General features: G+C 42.4%; 1 protein-coding gene across 2 annotated transcripts in view; it reads left to right on the top strand.

Moving 5' to 3' along the window:
• Positions 1 to 20,778, top strand: part of INSYN1 (inhibitory synaptic factor 1) — a 325,708-nt gene that overhangs the window by 145,180 nt on the left and 159,750 nt on the right. For both annotated transcript variants that reach the window (XM_086959265.1, XM_086959266.1), the window contains exon 2: positions 6,646 to 7,515. In XM_086959265.1, coding sequence (XP_086815391.1) covers positions 7,357 to 7,515 — 159 coding nt within the window. In that variant the 5' untranslated portion in view covers positions 6,646 to 7,356. The remainder of the gene's footprint in view (positions 1 to 6,645; positions 7,516 to 20,778) is intronic.

Raw genomic sequence — 20,778 nt, 5'->3', positions numbered from 1 at the left:
ACTTCCGGTTCAAGTTAGACGGAGAACTACGGTACTGAAAATAGAAAGAAACCTTCATTTCGGAGAGGAAAGGCAAGTAACTGAGCCCGGTATTGTGAACTGAGTGTTGCTTTTTCAAAACAACCTATGCAAATACAATTCCGCTGCATATTACAGGCTCATGGCGCACAAGGGGCTCTCCTATGAATGCATTATGCAGTACTAATAGAATGCATTATGCAGTACTAATAGACAAACGAGCATTAGCAATTTCCTTACTGGGGTAGCTAACATCCCCCCTGTTTCATTAGCAACAGAAGCGAAGACATCCTGACTTTCTAGCCTCACTCTCGCCAAGTTCCAGATACAAGTAGTTTCTCTACAGAGTTCAGGGCAGGGTTATGGGGTGTCGACACTGCCCCGTAAAGGCGCATTAGGACAAACGAGCGACATTGTACCGGGTACATGAAAACACCAAACTGCAACCAAATAACACGGGCAAAACAACTGCCTTGGTGACTCTTTGGATGCTCAGACTCCCGTCTTGTGCTGAATCGACCACAGATCACCCATCTGCACCTTTGAATCCAATTTTAAATGGTCCACTTGCAGATCGACCTGACAATCAGCGACATGATGGGAGAGCGTCCATGGAAGAATTTGGTTATTTCATATCCTCTCGCCACCCTGTCCCGCCCTGCCAGGCACACAGCCTTGCCCAAAGAACTCAATTTTTCTGAGACTCGATGCGTGCAGATCACACCCACAGCGCGCCGTGTTAAGACACTAGAGTTGCAACAGGGCGGTACCTTGGCGCTTCATGAATTATTTACGTGATTTCTGCCAAGCACCGCACTACAAACTCAATGTAGGACCAAATGAATAAAGAATGTCGCCTGAATAACAGTAAACACCCAGAAACCACTCGATTTAGAGCAGAGAAGATCTAAATATCTGGTATTTAGGTGGGCATTTGGAAGTACAGACTAATTCACAGTCGAATAGGGAAGGACACCCTAGGATCATTCCAGCAGCTCTGCTGACCGCAATAGGAATGTGTGATCCTAAACACATTACTCAATCACCCTGAGTGTCGTGAGAGATTAGAATCGGTGCGCTATGAAAGGACACTCACATGCACGTGCAGAGAGCACATTCCCTTCCCCCGGCGCGCCCCACCCTGTCCCCAGGAGCGCAGGCTCCTGGCATGAAAAGTTTGCTAGTATGGCTGCTCCTGAGAAAGAGGTTGACCAATAAGCCACCTGTGGAGCTCTTCTGGCAGGAAGTGAGGATAACACCTTCCTCCCTCTGAAAAGTCAGAACCCAACTACCTTTGTATACTGATCTCTAATATGTAACATAGGCGCTGGAAGTAGGTTTGAAGGGGGTGCTGTAGCACCGCCAAATAACCGTGCTGGCGTCCGAAGGTGATTGAACAATAAAGGTGCCTTTAATTTTTATTCATATGAGAATCTTGCTGGTGGGAAAAGAAATGTTGTGGGATGTCACTTGATACGCTGCTGAAGTGGGTGTAAAGAGCTGCGTTTCCTTCATTGGTACGTCTACTATCTTCAGTGCCATTGAAATTATTTGGCTGCCGTTTTTTCTCTTAATTAAGGATTTGCCACATAATCTTTGCCCAGACATCATTACCATGTGCACAAATGACCAAATAATGAAATACTATCAAAATATGGACTGCATTATGTTTCATATTATCTTGCCTCATAATTCATTCAACTTTTAAACATAATTCGTTGCTCCCCTGTCGCATAATTCGTTGCTCTGTCGGTGTGTGTTGCTCTGTCTGTGTGTGTTGCTCTGTCTGTGTGTGTGGCTCTGTCTGTGTGTGTGGCTCAGTCTGTGTGTGTGGCTCTGTCTGTGTGTGTGGCTTTGTCTGTGTGTGTGGCTCTGTCTGTGTGTGGCTCTGTGTGTGTGTGCAAATGCAAAAGGTCTCACATTTGCGAGAGATTAAGCTATTGGCATTGTAAATGACAATGCCATTTATTTATCTGCTTTCAAAACCAACACATGAATACAAAATTTGTCATTTACAATGCCAATAGCTCAAACTTTTACAAAGGCGAAACCGTTGCATTGTAAATTCTTGTTTTACTTGTAGCTTATTAGTTTAAATATTTCTACTCTAGCACAATGGGCTATGACCCAATATCAACAAGCTGCATGCAAACTGCAAAGCATTCTTTTCTCCCTCAATATATCGTTATATTATGTTTGCTGAAAAGGGTTCCCTTGGGTAGTAATAATGTCTTATTAGTGCAGACAACCCTAAATACTGTCTTATGTTTCAAATCCTGACTCTCTGTTCTCCCGACCATGCACTCTTACATATAATGACTAACAGTAAGGATGATATGTGACTCCTACACCATGTAGCCCCCATTGTCTTATGCTACATTTCTTGCACATTGATTTAAATACTTGAATGATTTATTGTCTCTGTAAGATTTGTGCGTGTGACATTAAGTGCTCTGACACCCTACATTAGGACGTGTAGCACTCTAAAAGAATTAAATAAAAAAACATTATTGGAATTTAAATAATTCTTTGTATAATTACGCATACAGACAGATACATCTGCCATTCTTACAATGCATGCATATTTCATATACAAGAGTTGAACAAAGAGAAAAAGCTGCCTCCAAATCATAGTTTCTCTTAGGTACTTCTGAAGCGATACGCTGTGTGCTTTTGTTTCCTTACATTGCATTGGCATCTAGGTATTAGGCTCTAGATAGCTCGCAGCCTCACAGCAAGGATGACACTGGAACAAAAGTAGAGTTGACAGCCCTTTACATCAGGCCTTTGTTTTGGGACCAGCTGGAACTGAAAATAAGAAAACCCCTTCACCATGAATGGAAAGCAGGCAATGCGTGGGCTTTTCTGTATGTGTCATCGGCTAATTACATCAGGACAAATTCAGCAGTTTTCACTGGGGCCCGCTTGGATCCCGTTTCAGGCTCAATAACAGCTTCTGCATTGGTTATGATGTGAAATGATATGACATGATAAGTTATAGAATATATGCTATTTATGATATACGATATGACCTGATATAAGATATGCATGGTGATATGATAAGATATTATATGATATATGCTGTGATGTGATATGATATATGATATGTATGATATGTATGATAAGATATGTGACTTCTACACTTTGCAGTCCCCCAGTTTTATGGAACACATCCAGTACACAAATTTACAAACGTATATAATGTATTGTACATATAATATACACATGTTGATGTAAAGTGCTCTGACACTCTGCATAGGGCTATACAAAAAAATTATTGGTACTTGAAATATTTCAACACCTCCTAAGGGCTAGTAAGCTCTATTTACATTACATTTAATTTGTGTAAATACTGGGAAAGACCAACACATCTGACATTCTTACAGTGCATGCATATCTCTTAAAAATGGACTGAACAAAGTAAAAATCTGCCTCTCTTAAGTATGTGTAAAGTGCTAACAAAGTGTTAGCCTTTGTTTCCGCTCTGCTGCATTTGCATCAGGTGTGAGGCTCCTGCCTGCTCCCAGCCAAGAGACTGATCTGAAATGACATGACATGATAAGCTATGTGATATATATGACATGATAAGTTATGTGATATATGATATTTATGATATATGAAATGCATGATATGATATGACATGATATAAGATATGCATTGTTAGATTCTCTAGGACTGCACACAGTCTCTGCAATGGCAGACCTGAGACACACTTTACAGGCAGCTTCTGTGGGTGGCACATCCAGTGCTGCAAGCCCACCAGCAGCATTTTATTTACAAGCCCTGGGCACATGCGGTGCACTGCACTAGTGTCTGACAAGTAAACCAAACTAGCTAATCATGGTGTGGATTTGGGGGTCTTTTGGGGGACCACCCAAAGGTGCAGGGTCACCCTATAGTCCACGGGTCTGAAATACAAACTGAGACCAACACTGGAGCACGGAGAGAAAGGATATTTATTACAATCTCATGAGAGAGAAAGCATCAACAACAGACACCTATAGCTGTCTGAGGAGGCAGTCTGCCAAGCACTTTGGTTCCACGTCTTATATACCATTCATCCCCACCCCCACGTGTACAGTAAAGAAACAACACCATGATTATTCAAAAGGGGGGATGTGTACAGTAAACGATGTACACCATAATTATCCAAAGGGAGACGTGTACAGTAAAACAATGAACACCATAATTATAGGTCAATCTGATAAGTTAGCAGATGGTCACTGTTGGGCCCCTGCAGGGCATAGGTGAAAAGCATGTTTAAACAACAGATAAAGGTCAATCTGATAAGTACGCAGATGGTACTTGTTAGGCCCCTGTAAGGTATAGTGCACAAGGTACAGACGATAAGCATTTGGGAAACTCCCTGTCGACTGGTTGAGCATGTGTTGGTCAGTTTGTGGTAAGGCCAGAGCACGAACAGGGTGTGTATGTCTTTGCAGGAATGAGGCAAGTCAAGAGTGAAGCCCCAGAGCATTTGTGATACAGAGAGAAGGTCAGTAATGAAGGGTGAAGCGCAAAACGGCAGATTGAATGGCAAGATAACAGACATACTTTTCCACAGAGTACAAAATGGCTGAGCGAGTGTCAAGATAAAAAATACATTATCCACAAGGGAGTCACTAATCCATACATCAATTTACAATAGGGAGAGCATATGCACTTTAGCACTGATCAGCTGTGGTAAAGTGCCCGAGTCATAAAACAGCCATCAACAGGTCAGAAAAAATACAGGAGGACGGCAAAAAGTTCAGGGATGACCCTGCAGAAAGGGTCAAGTCCAACATGCATGATAAGATATGATATCGTATGATATAATATGATGTGATGTTATATGATATGATATATGACATGATATGATAAGATATATATGATATGATGTGATATGATATAATATGATATGATAAAGGAGATATTTAGAGTACTACAGCAGCCCTGAAATGGGGGATACATCATTTAAAATTAATGTGATACATTGCATGCCATTACAACCCAAGTCATTACAACGATGCTTTGTTACATTGCATGCCGTTACAATGCAAGTCGTTGCAATGACTTGTTGTAGAGGGCAGAAGGTGTTTGATTTGTTGGATTTTCAATCCAACACCTACCCTACTGTTGCATACACTGGAGTTGAAATAGTAAATGATACTATTCCAAACCTCAGTGCCCCCCCCCACCCTCCTACAGCAAGTCGTTGTAACAACTGGTGTTGTAATGGCTTGTGTGGAAAATGCATGCATTGTAACTAGTGCTATTCCTGAAATGGTCTCTTGGGGAGTTGATAGGTAGAATGAGTCCGAACACTCAGGCCAGCAGGGAGGCCTACAAAGAATGGCAGGATTTGGGATGCTTGTGGTATTTTAAATGGATTCATTCAGCTTTCAGCCCAGTGGTTTACGAGCGCCACAGTTTTTCTCCTTGTAGGGTGAAATTCCTCACTCTGCTTATTGTAACAAAGGGTAGTACTTGTGATGTGGGGTAAGGGGCACCTAGGAAATAACAATGTTTAAATTGTTCTCTAGAAATATGGGTCCTTGCTTATGCTTATTCTTTTGTGGACTGGATGTCCGGGCAGTGGTGCACATTAGGGGTTACATGATCGTTTTCTGAGACACAAGATTCTAGAAGCTGCGTCTGCATGTCTGAGAGTCCATACATGACCCTATGAGTTGACGATCCACTGAAGACAGTGCGAAACCTGGGATTCTAGTCCAAATCCAATGTTATGGCATGTAGTCTTGTTGCAGTTGATCATGGAAAAGAACAGACAATAATGCAGCAGAGATATCCAATAATCAATTAGAGTAGGCTTTACCAAGTCATAGATTCCATTCCCTGCATTCTGAATTCTGCTAACCAATCATCTCCCTCTGATATATGAGTGAGAAGAGAAACTATGTCAAATGGAAAGGCATTCCTTCACAGCAGTCTTTCATAGCTGAGCCAGGGGTTATCTGGTCTTAGAGCAGGACTCGAGTCGAAGGTACACGTGTGTGGACGGTGTCGACCCACTATTTTCCCAGGGTGTACACCGCCCACCCTGCCAAGCATTTGAGCCCCACCGAATAATGTGCTGAACTCATTCCGGTTTAATATCTAAATACCGGGACACTTTCAGCAGAGCTTGCATGTTGTCTGCTTTCCATCTTCAACAAGCAACACTATGCGCTGTGATGTTGTGCGCTGTGATATTGCGCGCCATGATGTCACTTGTATACTGCCTAACTAGGTTAGTCCCCCACTTCTTTTTTTAGGACTTGTGCCCTATGTTAGAGTCTTGTTGGCAAGAGCCTATTGTGCACTTAAACCCGACCATTCCCAGAGATTGAGGAGAAAGATGTTTGTAGAAATGTATCTTGAATCATGGAGGTGGCTGCATGACAACAGGATAAGTAACACAATAGTGTTGTAGATTAGTTCGTGCTTTGAGAACATAATCTCTATTGGTTTGGACCAACTGCACCACTTGTGGGAGTCCCTACTGCTGCCTAGAAAGATCAATTGCCCTCTTCTGTTTATCATTCTACATTTGTAAAGAATGTATTGTATTGGCTCTCACTGTATTTCTGGCTTTGGGTAAAACAGGATCATCACTAAAACGACTTTTCATCTCTTTTGATCTAGGAACACGGAGAGGCGGAATCGATCTTTGGCAATCGACAGACTCCCAGACATCAGAACTACCATCTAATCAAGGCTTTCACACCCAGACGTGTCACTGTTCCATCTGGACACCAGAAGCCATTTGCAGGGTCTTGAGGTGATCTCAGTCACTAGAAGCCTGGAGACCACAGCTACTACACCCTAGATAACACAATCCTCTAAGTATCCGAAACTGGGGACTGCTATTATGGTCTCAGGGAGAATGGGCCTTGAGCAACTATCAGTGGCGGTGCTTCCAGCCTTCTACAGAAAGATGTTGCCCACAAACACTCGACATTTCCGGCACTTCAGACATCCTTTGATCCACGTCATGGATCTCGCAAACCAATTCTTCATCTGAAAGGAGTATTGTTTTAGGGTGTCACAACCGCGTCATATTGCAGAAGCAGTGTAGTGCTTCTGCCATTCTCACCGAATGAGAAGCATTACCCTCTCCACTGACACAGCTGGCTTTCCACCTCCCTATGCTACCATTGCTCGATTTCTTTCCACTTCTGGATATGATCCTGTGAGGGCCTGGGGAGTTCAGGCACAGAGGAGGGGAGGGCGGGCGCGAAGACGTTAAGATGTGGAGCCCTCCCCAGCTGAGAGGGGCTCCGTGGAGGCACACACTGGCTGACGGAGATGGGAACAGCCTGTGGAGCTTTGCCCAGCGCCCCAGCCTGGTGAAGGATGTCCAGCAGGAGCTCGCAGGATGGGGAGCGTAACAGTGGGAGCCCACGCGGCGGCATTGACGAGCGAGAGCGCATTAGAACCCAGATGAAGATGGTCATTGGGCAGCTGGAGGGCATCCTGCAGGAGCTGAAGGAGGTGGCTAAGGAGCTGCGTGAGGTAAGAAAGCTAAAGGGTCACCCTAAATGCCATAGATTGTTGATAAACTGCCAGTTTGCCTATACTGTGCCATGGTTGGGCACTTTCAAGTAATATGTTTGCAGCACATGAGAAACAGGGGGAGATTATGCACATCCTATTGGAAGGAAAACTGAAATCTGTATAGCTTCTTTCTGTTCTGTTCCACAACATTAACCATATGGTCTTGCAAGCTTTACTCATCCTCAGCCAATCAAAATTGTGCTTTCGGCAAGGGCTTATGATCACCAATGGATTCTGATAAGTGCCAGGCCACCTTTTAAAAAGATGTCTTATAGCCTCCAGCTTTCTGAGATGTCGCAGAGGTGTTTTTCTGTTTTTTGGATCCTTTTTTCCTCAGCGAAGCATCCCACTGTTTTACAAAGCCCGACTGGACTACGGAAATAGAGTTTATATCTGTATCTCAAAATATTGGTTATCTTTCTTACAGAGAGTGCAAATAAAGGTGTGTTTGACTATGTTATGTCCGTGGCTTAATGCTTTGAAGGGAGTGGCATCCTTATCAAGTAAGCTGCTCCTTTTATGTCACGAAACTATACGCTGTCGCATAGCTCTCAGATGTGTCGCTCCCAATTACCGACAAACGACTGATCCCTAGACCTATCAAAGTCAGCGCTGGAGAAATGGCTTTCAGAGCTGTGGCTACAATGATCTGGAATGCCCTCCCATCGAACCTCAGCGAAAAACAGCACTTGCTATCTCTTAGGAAGAATTTAAATACCTCTCTGCTTAGTCTAAAGATATCTGTTATCCAGGATTGTAGGTCTCTCCTGCCCTGAAGTCCATCCATAGCAGACTTAAATGTAGCACGAAGCAGCTCTTACCAGTAGCTGCTCTTTATAAGTAACAGTTTGGATTGTACTTGTGTAGACTTGAGTAAGAACCCCCCTGATTAGGTCTAGCCTTTGAGACAGCTTTAAATGTCTTGCCCAAAAGGCCTGATCCATGCCACATTTTCTGAGTATCCCGATAAGATACTATTGCTTCCAACTAATTAAAATGAATGGTAACTTGAGTTAATTCAAATTATGGATATACTGAAAGGCTGGAATGCACCTGACCCTCCTGGACCTGTGATAAATACCCATGTTCTACAACATTATACTTGGGTTACAGCAGTTGCTAGATCCTGTGTCAGGATTTTATGGACTGTAGGGCCAGGATATCTTCCATAAAACCCGGAGATGTTGTCCTTTACACCAACAGTGTTAGGAGGTATCATTTATTGATTACGATGGGGCGCAGACTCTGATAGGGGAATGGCACCAGGTGAGCACTGATATGAGAGGGGCTGCTGAATCCACTGGAACACAGTCGAACTTTGGAAAGCAGCAGCAGCTCTGCGGTGCCAGCGGATGGACTGGCCCCACTGTTTACCAGGATGTCTCATCAGAGGATGCAAAAGAGTGACAGCACTCTCAAAGAAATGCTTGATCAGGACACTAGCTTAGAACTGTTGAGTTACAGGCAGAGTCACTTCTTATCTATCATGGATTGGTGAAACAGTCAAATTAAGGTTATCTCCTCACCAACAGAGAGGCAATCCACGTGTCTTGGGCTTTCATTTTCAAAACTTTGTTTAGATGTGTTAGTACAGTTGGTTCTACTAAACTGATCAAGGCGATAACTCCAAGAATGCATTAGGGTGTTTTACGAAAACCCAAAAGAAGGCCACTGCGTCCTGGGTGACATTGAGTCATCTATCTATCTTACAGGAGGCAAAGAGAGTCCAGGAAGTTATCTACCATCAGCAGATTCAAGAACCCCTCTAATATATATTTCTTCCAAGGCAGTTGAAGAGAATATATTGACCTTAGTGAGGCGCTGTCCTCTATTTGGGGGGGGGGGGAGTGGTGCATGTAGGAAGACGGAAAAAAGCCTTCTTGAAAAGGCAGGTCGTTTTCTTAATGAAACTTTTCATTTGTATGTTTTTTCCTTTTTAATAACACATAATACAAAATCAAAAGTTTCAGCTTCAAAGATAGACATTGCCCAGTTTTTCCATATACTGAGAGCGAATCACAGGCCCCGCTCCACCATTCTCTTGACAGTAATATGCAGTCCAACGTTTACATTTAACACTTTATATAATTGAGTTTTGTATCACTTGGTCATTTACACATATTGTTACTTGTCTTCCATGCCACCCTCCCTGCACTGCCTATCCCGCTGCCTGCTCAGAGAAGCAGCCTTCTTAGTCAATGGCTCACTCAAATCTTCATCTTTTTGGTGGAGAACAGTGCACAACCTCAGTTCCTGCTACCAAACACTAGCCCAGAGCATGTTGTTGTTGATGAAAATATATTTCCTTATTCAAATAATATTTATCTTTCAATCTTTTAAATAATTAATTAATGGTCCCCAAACATCATGTACTTTGGAGATTCCAATCAGCTCCCAATTTCGGAAACCATCCAGGCTAGTCTGATCCGGTAACAATTTACTGTCTCATAGAGGAGTCCCCCCTGATACCACGCCCTTACATCACGATGCTCTCATGAGCTTTCACTGATTTCTTTTCAGAGTGCTCCTTTCAGGTATATCCACCAATGTATACATACCCCTGTACCCCATTGCATACCTATTCATCTTCTGTAAAAGCTCTGCTTATGATGAAAAACTCTCCTCATTCTGCATCACTAGCTGAGGGGCCCAGTAGTAAAGCAGTCAGGCGGCAGTATCAACCATCTACACCTATTATCCATGTAGTTATCTCTATAGACCTTATATCCCACAGTAGAATTCTAAGTAAACCATCTACTTAAATGAAGAAGTCTTTTAGTACACTATGTAGCATTTGGAAGCCGGTGCAAAAGCTTAAGCAAAGTGGCCTTTTTATAAGCACTGTCCTTCCCACCAATGAGAAGGGCACTTTTCTCCAACGCGTGACATCCCTCTTTTAGTGTGCCAATGCGTTGTCTAGATTATTTTGTAAAAATGATATCTTATCCCTAGTAATTCAAGATGTATTAAAGGGGCTTCTCACTTCAGCATTCAGCAGCCATTCCATAACCAGAAATTTGGGCCAGTTCTAGATATATTGCAAAAAACAAACAGGAGCGTGCACAGTCGTTTCTGGGCTTTGTCCCACGATAATTCCGAATTCTATAATTTTTTTATCCCTTACTTAGGTCATATGTTTTTTATAATATAAAATGGTCTAGGAACTACATTGGGCAGGGACCCATTTTACCCAGTACCTCAAACAGAAGCAGCCATTCAACAGAGTCAAATACTTTCTGTAAGTCCAAGGAAACCAGTACTTTTAGTACCGACTGCGAATGTCGTACTGTAGGCAGCAATATGTCATAAATGCAACCTTGCAGATCTATTCGTCATGAATAGCATTGATGTCACTGTATGCAGTTGATTTGACAGCACCTCTGCAACTATCTGAGTTTTCGAATTTGGTAATATAATTGGTCTGCAGGAGGAAAGGTCCTCGGGTCTTTCCCTGTCTTGTATATCTGCGCTACTTTGCCCTTTCACCGTCTTCCAGCGTTGTCTGAAATATATTCAACACATGACCTTTCACTTTACTCAACAAACACTTAAGGATCCAATCAGGAGTCTGTTTGGCTCTGGCGCTTAACCACTTTGCAGTTCTGAGATAGCTTCTACTTATTTGTCCTCAGACATTTCATTATCTTGCTTTTCTATATCCATCTTGTCTACTTTTGGTACAAAGAATTCTTCTACAAAACATTCAATTTTCTTTTTCGCTATCTCCAATCTGGAAAGCTAGGCTTTAGCAAGTAGTTCGAGAATGTGTCTGCTAATGTGTTGGCTATCTCACTGTCCCTTTTCACTAAAGTATTATTGTCCTATCTCTATTGCTTAACTCATTCATTCTCTCCCTCGCTGTTTCCACCACCAAGTACGTAGATTGCCTTGTTACCCCCGTAATAGCAGGTAATTTGATTGCATTTCACCCCCACCAGTGCCCCATGCTTCTCTTTTTTACCCCCATTTGTCGTCCCACATTGTTGTCTTTATCTATGGTGTACAGTTTCTCAAATTTCTATCACCTTCCATTTCCTTTACCCATACATATTTATCTGTCCCATTATTTTAAAGAAGGCCTGCTCTCTTATCTTTGTCTGATATGCCTCCATCTATTATTTCCAAGTCGACCGTCCGTTGGTTTTCCTCAAAATACAGATCTGTACGTATGGTTGAGTGTCCGACTTTAATCTATCCTTTAAGTCCCACCCGCCCAGCCTCAGATCTTCCTGCCTGCTTCCACTCTCTGACTTCAGAGTCTTTATTAGTGGTGAGTGGTCTTTGATACTCCTTGCCACATATTTTGTATCTCGAAATCTAAATATTGTATCTGTGGTTATGAAAAAGTAAACCAATTATGAAAATAAGTGATCTGCCTTTAAGTAATAGGGGAAGTGCCCTGCTCCTGCATATGACTATATGACTATGTGCTTAAAAATCCAGCACTTCAACACCCCCCTTCACTTTTCATCTCCAGCCCACTAGTGAGGTATTAGACCAAATGTTATTCAATGTCTCGCCTAAGGCTAGATTAAAGGTTCTTGCTAATCTTAGGGTAGCCTTCTGTGCTTACAGCAATTATTCGAACAGGTTTTCTAATATAGCAGCTTGGAATATAGAGGGCAGATATGATAATACCAGCAATAAAGATTCACCATCACTTTTTCCTGAGACTACCACAAAACATCCCGGGAGATTTACGTACTGTTTTTGTCATTTAAAGGGGTGTTATAGCTGGCATGTGGGAGCAACTGGCATCTCCCCCTTCGTATAGATTTACAATTACTTCCAATTAAAGGTGTCTCTTGCAATAAGACCACGTTAATGTGGTTTTTAATGTAAAATCAGCGCATTGTGAAAATGTTGGCCCAGAATTTACTACTACCACTGTTTGCTGAAATGCTGCATGTGAAAACCCGAAAATTTAATTATCTCACGTTCCCTCAAACCTCAGACCTCAAACGTCTGCCATCCCAATGCCACATCACAAACAAACAAATCACAACCAGTTCAGAAAATGTTTTGAAACTTGGATGTTCCGCCTTCCTTTGTGAAGTCTTTCATCTTTTGTATTGCTGAATCTATAGTCATCCAGGATGCCCTTGGGATGCCCTTGGGTAGCAGTGTCCTCAATAAGTCTTTCTCATTCATTAATTCAGAATGCCTGTCACCTGAACTCTATCAAACTAAACCAAATCAGCACCAAACCAGCAAAGGGTGTCAATTTCTTGGGCGGATATCTAGTCTAGCATGTCTGCCACTGCTCATAGGTTGGTCTATACTTTCTCAGTTCAGTATGGAACATAGCACATGTTGCCAGTTGAACTCTGCCATTACTAGTGAGTCTGCACATTCCCACTGTCCTAAGTATTTACATATCAGGTCAGGCTATCAGGTATCTCTTCTTCATTCAGAGTTCCACCTTATACCTTTATCATGACAATGTGGTAGCTCCATCATTCGTATCTTGCATAGGTCAGACATGTGCTTCATTAGGTTTAGTCCCAGTTGTGCTTGCCCCTCTGTTGTCTCTGTTCGACCACCTTTGGCACTAGTTTCATACTTTTGTACAATTTCTTTGTTCTAATGTTGTTCCATGTTCACTACATTTCCTCCTATAACCATGGTTTTTGGCCATGAGCATGCCAATCCTACAGCTAGTCCCAGAAATCATCGGTGATTGAAAATGCCAGTCCTGCCATTCATCCGGACCCTAAGGAATGCCCAAACGGCATCATGCATTTGCATATCTCTGATTCTTTATTTTTTAACTTTCTTTTTATTAGTCCATAAAAGACCATCAGAATTATAGGTTGCAAAGTGTGATGCTTAGTCTAGTACGCAGTTGGGCAATCATTCATAGCTATACGTAGACATCGGAGATCAACAATACAAGTAGTGTAATCATTTGAGTCCAGCACTCATATCTCTGATTCTTAAGTTCACGGTTTACCATGTCAAAGCTTTGCCATTGCTTCTTCACCACCCGAATGAAGTCTGAAAACAGCAAGAATTTTCCCTAGCTTAGGCACCTGTAAGGTGGCATCCCTGTCTTGAAAATTGAAGAGACATTCTATGCTTGTCTGTTCTTAAACACTGGTACTTTGTGTGCCTGTTTCACAGAGAAAAAGGACAAGCCTGTTAGACAAAGCAGTTATGTTATAAACTCCTTCACAAATAACTTCTTTGTCCCACTGCCTTCTCCAGAACGCCAACAATCCTGAAATTGTTGTATCTTGATCTCCTCTGAGCATCTTCTATTATCAACACTTGCAGTTGGTTGTCAGTATGGATGTAAGTGGTTGCAGCTCTCTTAGGAACATATGCTTCTCCATCTTGTTTTGCTGCTGCATTTTCTTGCTCCTGATCTTGGCCCTGTTGCCTTCCTAATCGAATCTGAGGAGCAGCAATCTATCCTTACACTGCAGTGTAAGGAGGAGATATCTCCAGTTCCACGACTGTCGCTCTTGCATAGGTTCACATTTCTAAATGTTCAGGGGATCACTCACTTGATTCCTTGATTAGGGAATGTTTCATCAAAGGATATCCTCTCAATTGAGTTCCTTAACTGTGAGCCAGGGACACACAGTGATTATACCATAGTCACTTTGGGGCTTAGTAGAACTATTGGGCATTTGCTCCCACTTTAACATTTCAAAGACAAGTAAGCCAGGCCAAATCAGACAAGAAAATGTACTCGGTCTTGAGGAACACCCTGAGTAAATCTCTGGGCAGACTACAAACTTGGCCAGAGAGATTACCCTGACACTCTCTTTACACCAGAGCACTGTACCTGAATGAGGCTGGCTAGCAGACACACTAAACATGATTAGAAAGCTGTGATGACAGGAGATAACAAAAGCATACAGGCTGAAAACTCATTATAAGTATACTCCTGGAACATCAATGGACTTGCCAGCAAAGTGGATGCTCCACTGACCCTGCAGTATCTACGCTCCTCTTCTGTGGTGTTATTGCAGGAGACCTGGGTGTTGGAATCTGTGTCACTGTAGAGTTTCTGCAATTTTTCATTCTGGCAACCATTGCCCTAAAATATGGGCACTGGAAATGAGGTCTAGCAACCTATATTTCAACAACCAATGAAATGGAAGGTAAAGAACTAGAGTATGGTCTGGAATTCATGGAGCAAGCCCAGAAAACATCTGCTAGTGTCCTAGCCACCATTGCTATAGTGAATGTGTAGGTAATGTCAGGGTACCTACCTCATGGAATGGGTCAGTTATCTTGCCAATATTTAAAGGGGGAGACAAAAGAAAGCAGAGAACTACAGAGTAGTAGAAAGTGACAAAGTAGCAAACCATTTCGCTGGAAAATTCAAGAGAAACTACAGACATTAGAAAATAGCATAATTCCACTGAACCAGACTGGTTTCACCAAACAAACAGGATCAATAACAAACATCATGGCCCTTTCCCTGCTGAGTGACTTCACAATGTCTTATACACAGGCTGTCTATCTGTGTTTTATAGATCATAAATCTGCATTTGACAGGGTAAACCGCAGCAAAGTATGGTCAAAACTCACAGCCTGGAATGTGGCTGGTGGCCTGCTAATGGGACTAAAAATGCTGCAAACACATTTATCTATTACGATTAAATTGGAGGATGGTTCCCAACTGTCCAGGATCATAGAAACAACCAAAGTATTAAAGCAGACTATGTACTGGCACTGACTCTTTTTAAATTCTTCCTCTCAGATATTCCTCCCTTTCTTAAAAAAGTCAACAGTCATGCCCCAAAACCGGGAGGAACGGGGGGTTACCCTGAAACCGGTCCTAGGATGCTTGTTTCCAGTCCAGGAATGACATGGCTTGGCAGTTTGAACTGGACTGTTCCCATAAGGCATAGGGTCAAGACTGATTTGCATATGGCTGGGTCTGAATTGGGGTGGCGAAGTAAGCTAAAGAATGAAGATGCATTCAACCCAGATCTGTGACTGGGAGTGAGTGTCTGAAAAGTTTCAGGCTCTGTCCATCATCTCCTTGTGTTCTCTTTCCTCTTGCTACCTTCATCTCCGCAAAAGTTTTAAAAATCTGGAAATGTGTCTTGGTCAAGGCCGTCATCCAGATTGTAATTGTTCTTGTGATGTCCTGCTTCAATTACGCCAATGCTCTTTACTTAGGCCTTCCCAAGACTGCAGATTGTCCAAAATCAAATAGCCAGATAGGTCAATCGACAACCTAAATACAACCGTATTAAACCTTTGCTAAAGGAATCTCACTGGCTCCCAGTTGCTCAGAGTGGAATGTATGATCTTCAAAATCCGCCATGGTAAAAGTCCTACCATTGTGTCTTCTAGAATATGGAACTACAACCACAACCACAGGCGCAATCTCAGATAAGCGCACCACAATCTCTTAGAGGTTCCCAAGTTCAATAGGAAAAGACGGGGGAACAGGTTTGCTGTGCTGGCTCCTGGTGTTTAGAACTCCTTCCCAAACTAATAAAGAGCCACTACCCCTTAAAAGCATTTTTCAACCCTGCTAAAAGCATGACTTTTCAAACAAGCATATGATTAACTGCTCTTGCATTCTGCTGCTAGTGGTCTTAGCAGTATGAAACCAGTTGGTGAACGTGCGCTTTAGAAATTCCTTTTAACATAGCATAACACAACAAAACATTTTGTCTGCAGAAGTCTTCAAAGAATACAACAGAGTGAGCAAAGTGGACTGGCACTTGCCCATAGACACAGTTGTAGTCAATTGCTATATGAACAACGTTTACATATAACATAACACTTAAGGCCTCATTAAGAGTACCTCGTAATCTCTTATGAGTCCAGTAACTCATGTTACCAGACCCATTGAGTGTATGAGTAAAGAGAAAAAACGTTGGACATTTTAACTTTCCACTGAACTCCGGCTGCCAAAAACACATAGAAAAAGCGATGCCAAGAATGATCCATAACCAGGAGAACTGGACGCATTCCTTCCAATTTCCTGGGTATTCCCCATTTATCAGTGGACCCTAAGTATCCATCTCTTAATGACATGGTTGTTCAGTCCTCCAGATTTACCGTATTGGCTGTTAACGGTAACTCTTGGGGACTAAATTACCTGTTCTGTTACCTGTGACCTCTTAATGATGCTCCAGGTGACTGCAGCCTGAGAATGTTCAGTGTTTTATATAGTTTGTAAGGCAGGAGGTTAGTATAATGAAAAGCAATCACAATTTCAGCATGTAAGAAAATGTTGTCACAAGGAGCCTGTGTTTTGACCAACATCACAATAGTTTCTTCTGTGGGGAAGGTAGGATAGGATCTTGGATCTTGTGTTCCCAACTTCAGTAGGTTAACCTCTAAGACACCTCACTTCCTGTGCTGTGGGAGTAAGCAGACATCAACTGACCGCATGACATTGCCTAAAGGTAGAGAGAGGACATGCAAACTGCTGCTAGGCCACCAGGGTCGCTGCTGAGCACGTCACTGATATTAGAAATGAAGTAAAAATAAATAGAAAAAGCGAGAAACCATTAGCACTTATTTTTGTTCTTATAGCAGTTATTGAGAGATCATGTCATTATTGATAGGGTACAGACAGGCTAGAGAACATGAAGTGGCTGTGAAGACATATGACTTTTTTTGCAACCAGAGGGACACAGACATTTGGTGGAGGGGCTTTGTCTCAATATATTTACAGACATGTAAATATTTGAATTGTTACTGGGGTATCAGGGGAGGGGTTCTCTGTCTTTGGTTGTTATAGAGCCCGGAGGTTACTAAAACCATATCCTACCCATTGCCTTCACAGTTTCCCATCCATTGATTTCTGGTTCATTTGCCAAACGAGATTGCTCTTGTCCCAGACTCTGTGTTGATTAATAGAGGTGATGAGGCTATCCACCAGACAAACAGTGGCGGGGCGAGGGGGTGACAGGCACTACAAAGCGGCATTACCTACCCCTTCCCCCTCCCTGCTGAGCTACACAAGAGCGTCAGCATCTCCAGGAATGAAGTATTGATTCTTCGCTATGATGTCCAGGAATGAAGCGTTCATCGCCCTATCAAACAAATAGTCTCCGGTGATAAAGCCTCCACTTCCCGATTGATTAAAAAAGTATCTAGGAATAAAAAGATTAATCTTCCAACAGATGAGAAGTCTCTAAAAGTCAAGGCTGTGTCTGTAGACAGATAAATATTCGCCGGGAAAACATGATTAATGTGCTGAAGAGTCTCGAGGGATACAAAACCAATCTCTGGAAATGCAAAATTTTCCACAAGGCATAGGAAATCATTCAGCTAAAAAAGAAATCATGCTCCCTGTCTATAAGAATCACTTAAAGGTAAATTTAAAGAAAAGTAAAAAATACATTCTGGCCACATGATGTAATATTTAGCTCACCTGACTAAGGAACCTTTGTGGGCTTCAAAGATTGTGCACTACTTGCTCTGTGTAGTTATTTGGAAAGTCCATTAAAATATGTTGGTCCTTTGCTGGCTTTGTCACAGGATCGAAGATACACCCCACTGATGAGACCTAATAAGACGCAAACCGGTCTGAAGTTGCTTGTTTTTCCTTCTGCAAGTGCTTCGTCTAGCAGTTCAGGATGGACTGTTCCGAGGAGGAGATGGGGCAGTGCTGACTTGCATATGACAGACCTCTGTCTAGATAGAGTGGGTGAAAAACATTGGTTTGGCAATTGCGAGTGGTTTCCATTATTTGTAAGCATTCCTCTCTTCACGTTTTGAGTGTTACAGTGAGACGCACCGTGGCGCAAGGATTGACAGATGCGTCACGCATATGTTGGCGTTAAGGGAAGGCATTGCTGGAGTCATATCGGAAGTGAGACGCAACCCCAGCAATGCTCAGAAATGCCTGTTCCTATTGTGCTGCGTCACTTCTTACGCCTGCTTCAAGCAGGCATAAGGTTATGATGCAGTGGCGTCGTAGAAGTGACCCAGTGAAATCTTGTAGATTTCACAGCGTCACTATTACGAGGCTTTCTTGCATCGGAATGCCCGCCCTGCATACATTATACCTGATGCATCTCCCTAGATGCCTCACGATGTAAATGTGTTGCACCATGGCTCATTGTTTACGATACCGCTGCATCACAAAAGTAATACACCGGCGGTGTAAAAGTGTTGCAAGGGGTTTGTAAATCTGCCCCTTCTTGTTTACACTGATATTTATTTCTAGTTCATTCAGGTAAAAATGGGTAAACGATCCTCCCTATGTTCAGACCACCTTCCCAAGTGCAACGGATGGAGTAGCGTGGTATATGTCTACTAAAATGTGTTTTGCGGTATCGTCAATGGTATGAAGAGCTATACAAATGCAACTACAACACAGTACAATACAATACAGTCCAATACTACACAATGTCATGGGAAACATGGAGAAAATGGACTGTGGAAAAAATTATAAACATTTATAATACTTTTGCTTCTAAATCATTTTATCTGTTTATCCAATTTTTTATTTCATATCTTTATATTTCTGACGCCATCACCTTTGGGGGTCCATTTCATTCTGGACCATTTTCTAGTGTACAGTCTCCTTTCACTTTTTATACTTTTGTTGGATGTCACTTCTGAAGATGTATCTAACGGAATTGGCATATGGCCAGCTAAAAGTTTGATATAGCATAATTCTGGTGGTTACTGACCCAATGCACTAGTCAAATTATATACAAATAAAGGGTAATGTTGTGATGGAAAAGTCGTCTGCATGGTAAATAAAATACATGTATCCCTACCCTGAGTGCCCAACTGTACTGTCGTCTGCATCCCTGATTTTATTTGTCTTAGGTTAATATGTATCTTGTATCTGTCTCATGGATTGTGGTCTGATTGGGCAAGGAAGGGGCACCCAAAGCACTGCCCTCATAGTGGTAGAACACTACCCCCTTCACCAAAAGCTAGGCAGCACAATCGGAGTGCTGGCCGCATACCGTGTAGTAATCAGTAGTAGTGAGTAACCTTTTTACCCTATGTCACTGGAGTGAGACCTACTAGCTGTAAAGTGCTATGCAACACTGGAGTAGTGACTGCGCTGGAAGTATATGTGTCTGGGAAGGGTACGGGACAGGGGTGGAGTGGAGCTGTGCTGTGCATTGCATATATGGTTAGTGCCTATACTCAGTATATGTACGCCTGCTGGAAATACAACATGAGAGATGTAGTGCTGAGCAATGCAGCACAATGAAATCATGTGCTGGCTGTATGTGTGCATGAACACATGAATGATGAAATGTTGTGCAGCACACAGGGTGAGGGTGTTCTGGCAGTGTATTTGTTTGAAAATAGCACACCCTGGTACAATACAGAAAGGCTACAGGAATTAGCAATGTGCGCAGACTGAATGTGTGTGCTAAATGCATGTGTGTCTGTAGTGAAACAATGAATTGACTGGAGAATAAGTGTGCTGTGAACGTACACTAAGTGTAAGGGTGCCTGCAACGACAGACTACATTGCGTACCCTGAGTTCCATTTTGGGAGGCCCAGGCCTTCTGGTGAAAACATGAGTAGAGGAGTCCCCCCAGACAGATTTGTGTTTTTCCGCATTCCTGTGAACTGGGTGGGAGACACACTGGAGGAAGGGACTCTCCCTTTACACTTCCAAATGTTGCTCTTTGATTCAGCGATAGATGAAATCAGGGCCACTGGAATTATGTGATTCTGTGCCCTCAGCGATTTTCGCATAATTACTGATTTGCCATGTTTTTCACATAATCCATCATCCACCACATAATCTGCTGATTTTACTAAAAATAAATTTATTTCGAGTTCAAACGGATCAAAAGTTACAATGGCGACTCTGGTTCCCATGCACCGAAATTTTTTTTTACAAAGGTTAACAGGCCATCCTTCAGTTGCTAATTGCTGTATTTGGGTGATACATTGATACTAATTAGGCGTGAATTTTTTCCCAGAAGCTGTTACCAGGTGTAAAAATGACAAAATGATGAGGTAATACTATACCAAAATGTGCACATTATGCCACATAATTTGGTCCTCCTCTGGCGCATAATTTCAGTGGCTCTGATTACAAACAAGGGGCTTGGACAGACCTCAGAAAGGGAGATAAACCTGATAAGGGCATCATAAAGACTAGGACTCGGCTCCCCTAATGAACCTTTTTGATGCACATATCACTGTGGCTCACATCCAGGTGTGAACTCTTGTCACTCTCATGAACTGTGTTGTAGGACAATCAGTTATGGTGTCTTGTATACCATGACACTTCAAAAGAAGCAGTA

The sequence above is a fragment of the Lissotriton vulgaris genome, chromosome 2_2 (genome assembly GCF_964263255.1).
Source record: "Lissotriton vulgaris chromosome 2_2, aLisVul1.2, whole genome shotgun sequence".
NCBI classification, from domain to species: domain Eukaryota; kingdom Metazoa; phylum Chordata; class Amphibia; order Caudata; family Salamandridae; genus Lissotriton; species Lissotriton vulgaris.
This window is presented reverse-complemented; position numbering and strand designations above follow the sequence as displayed.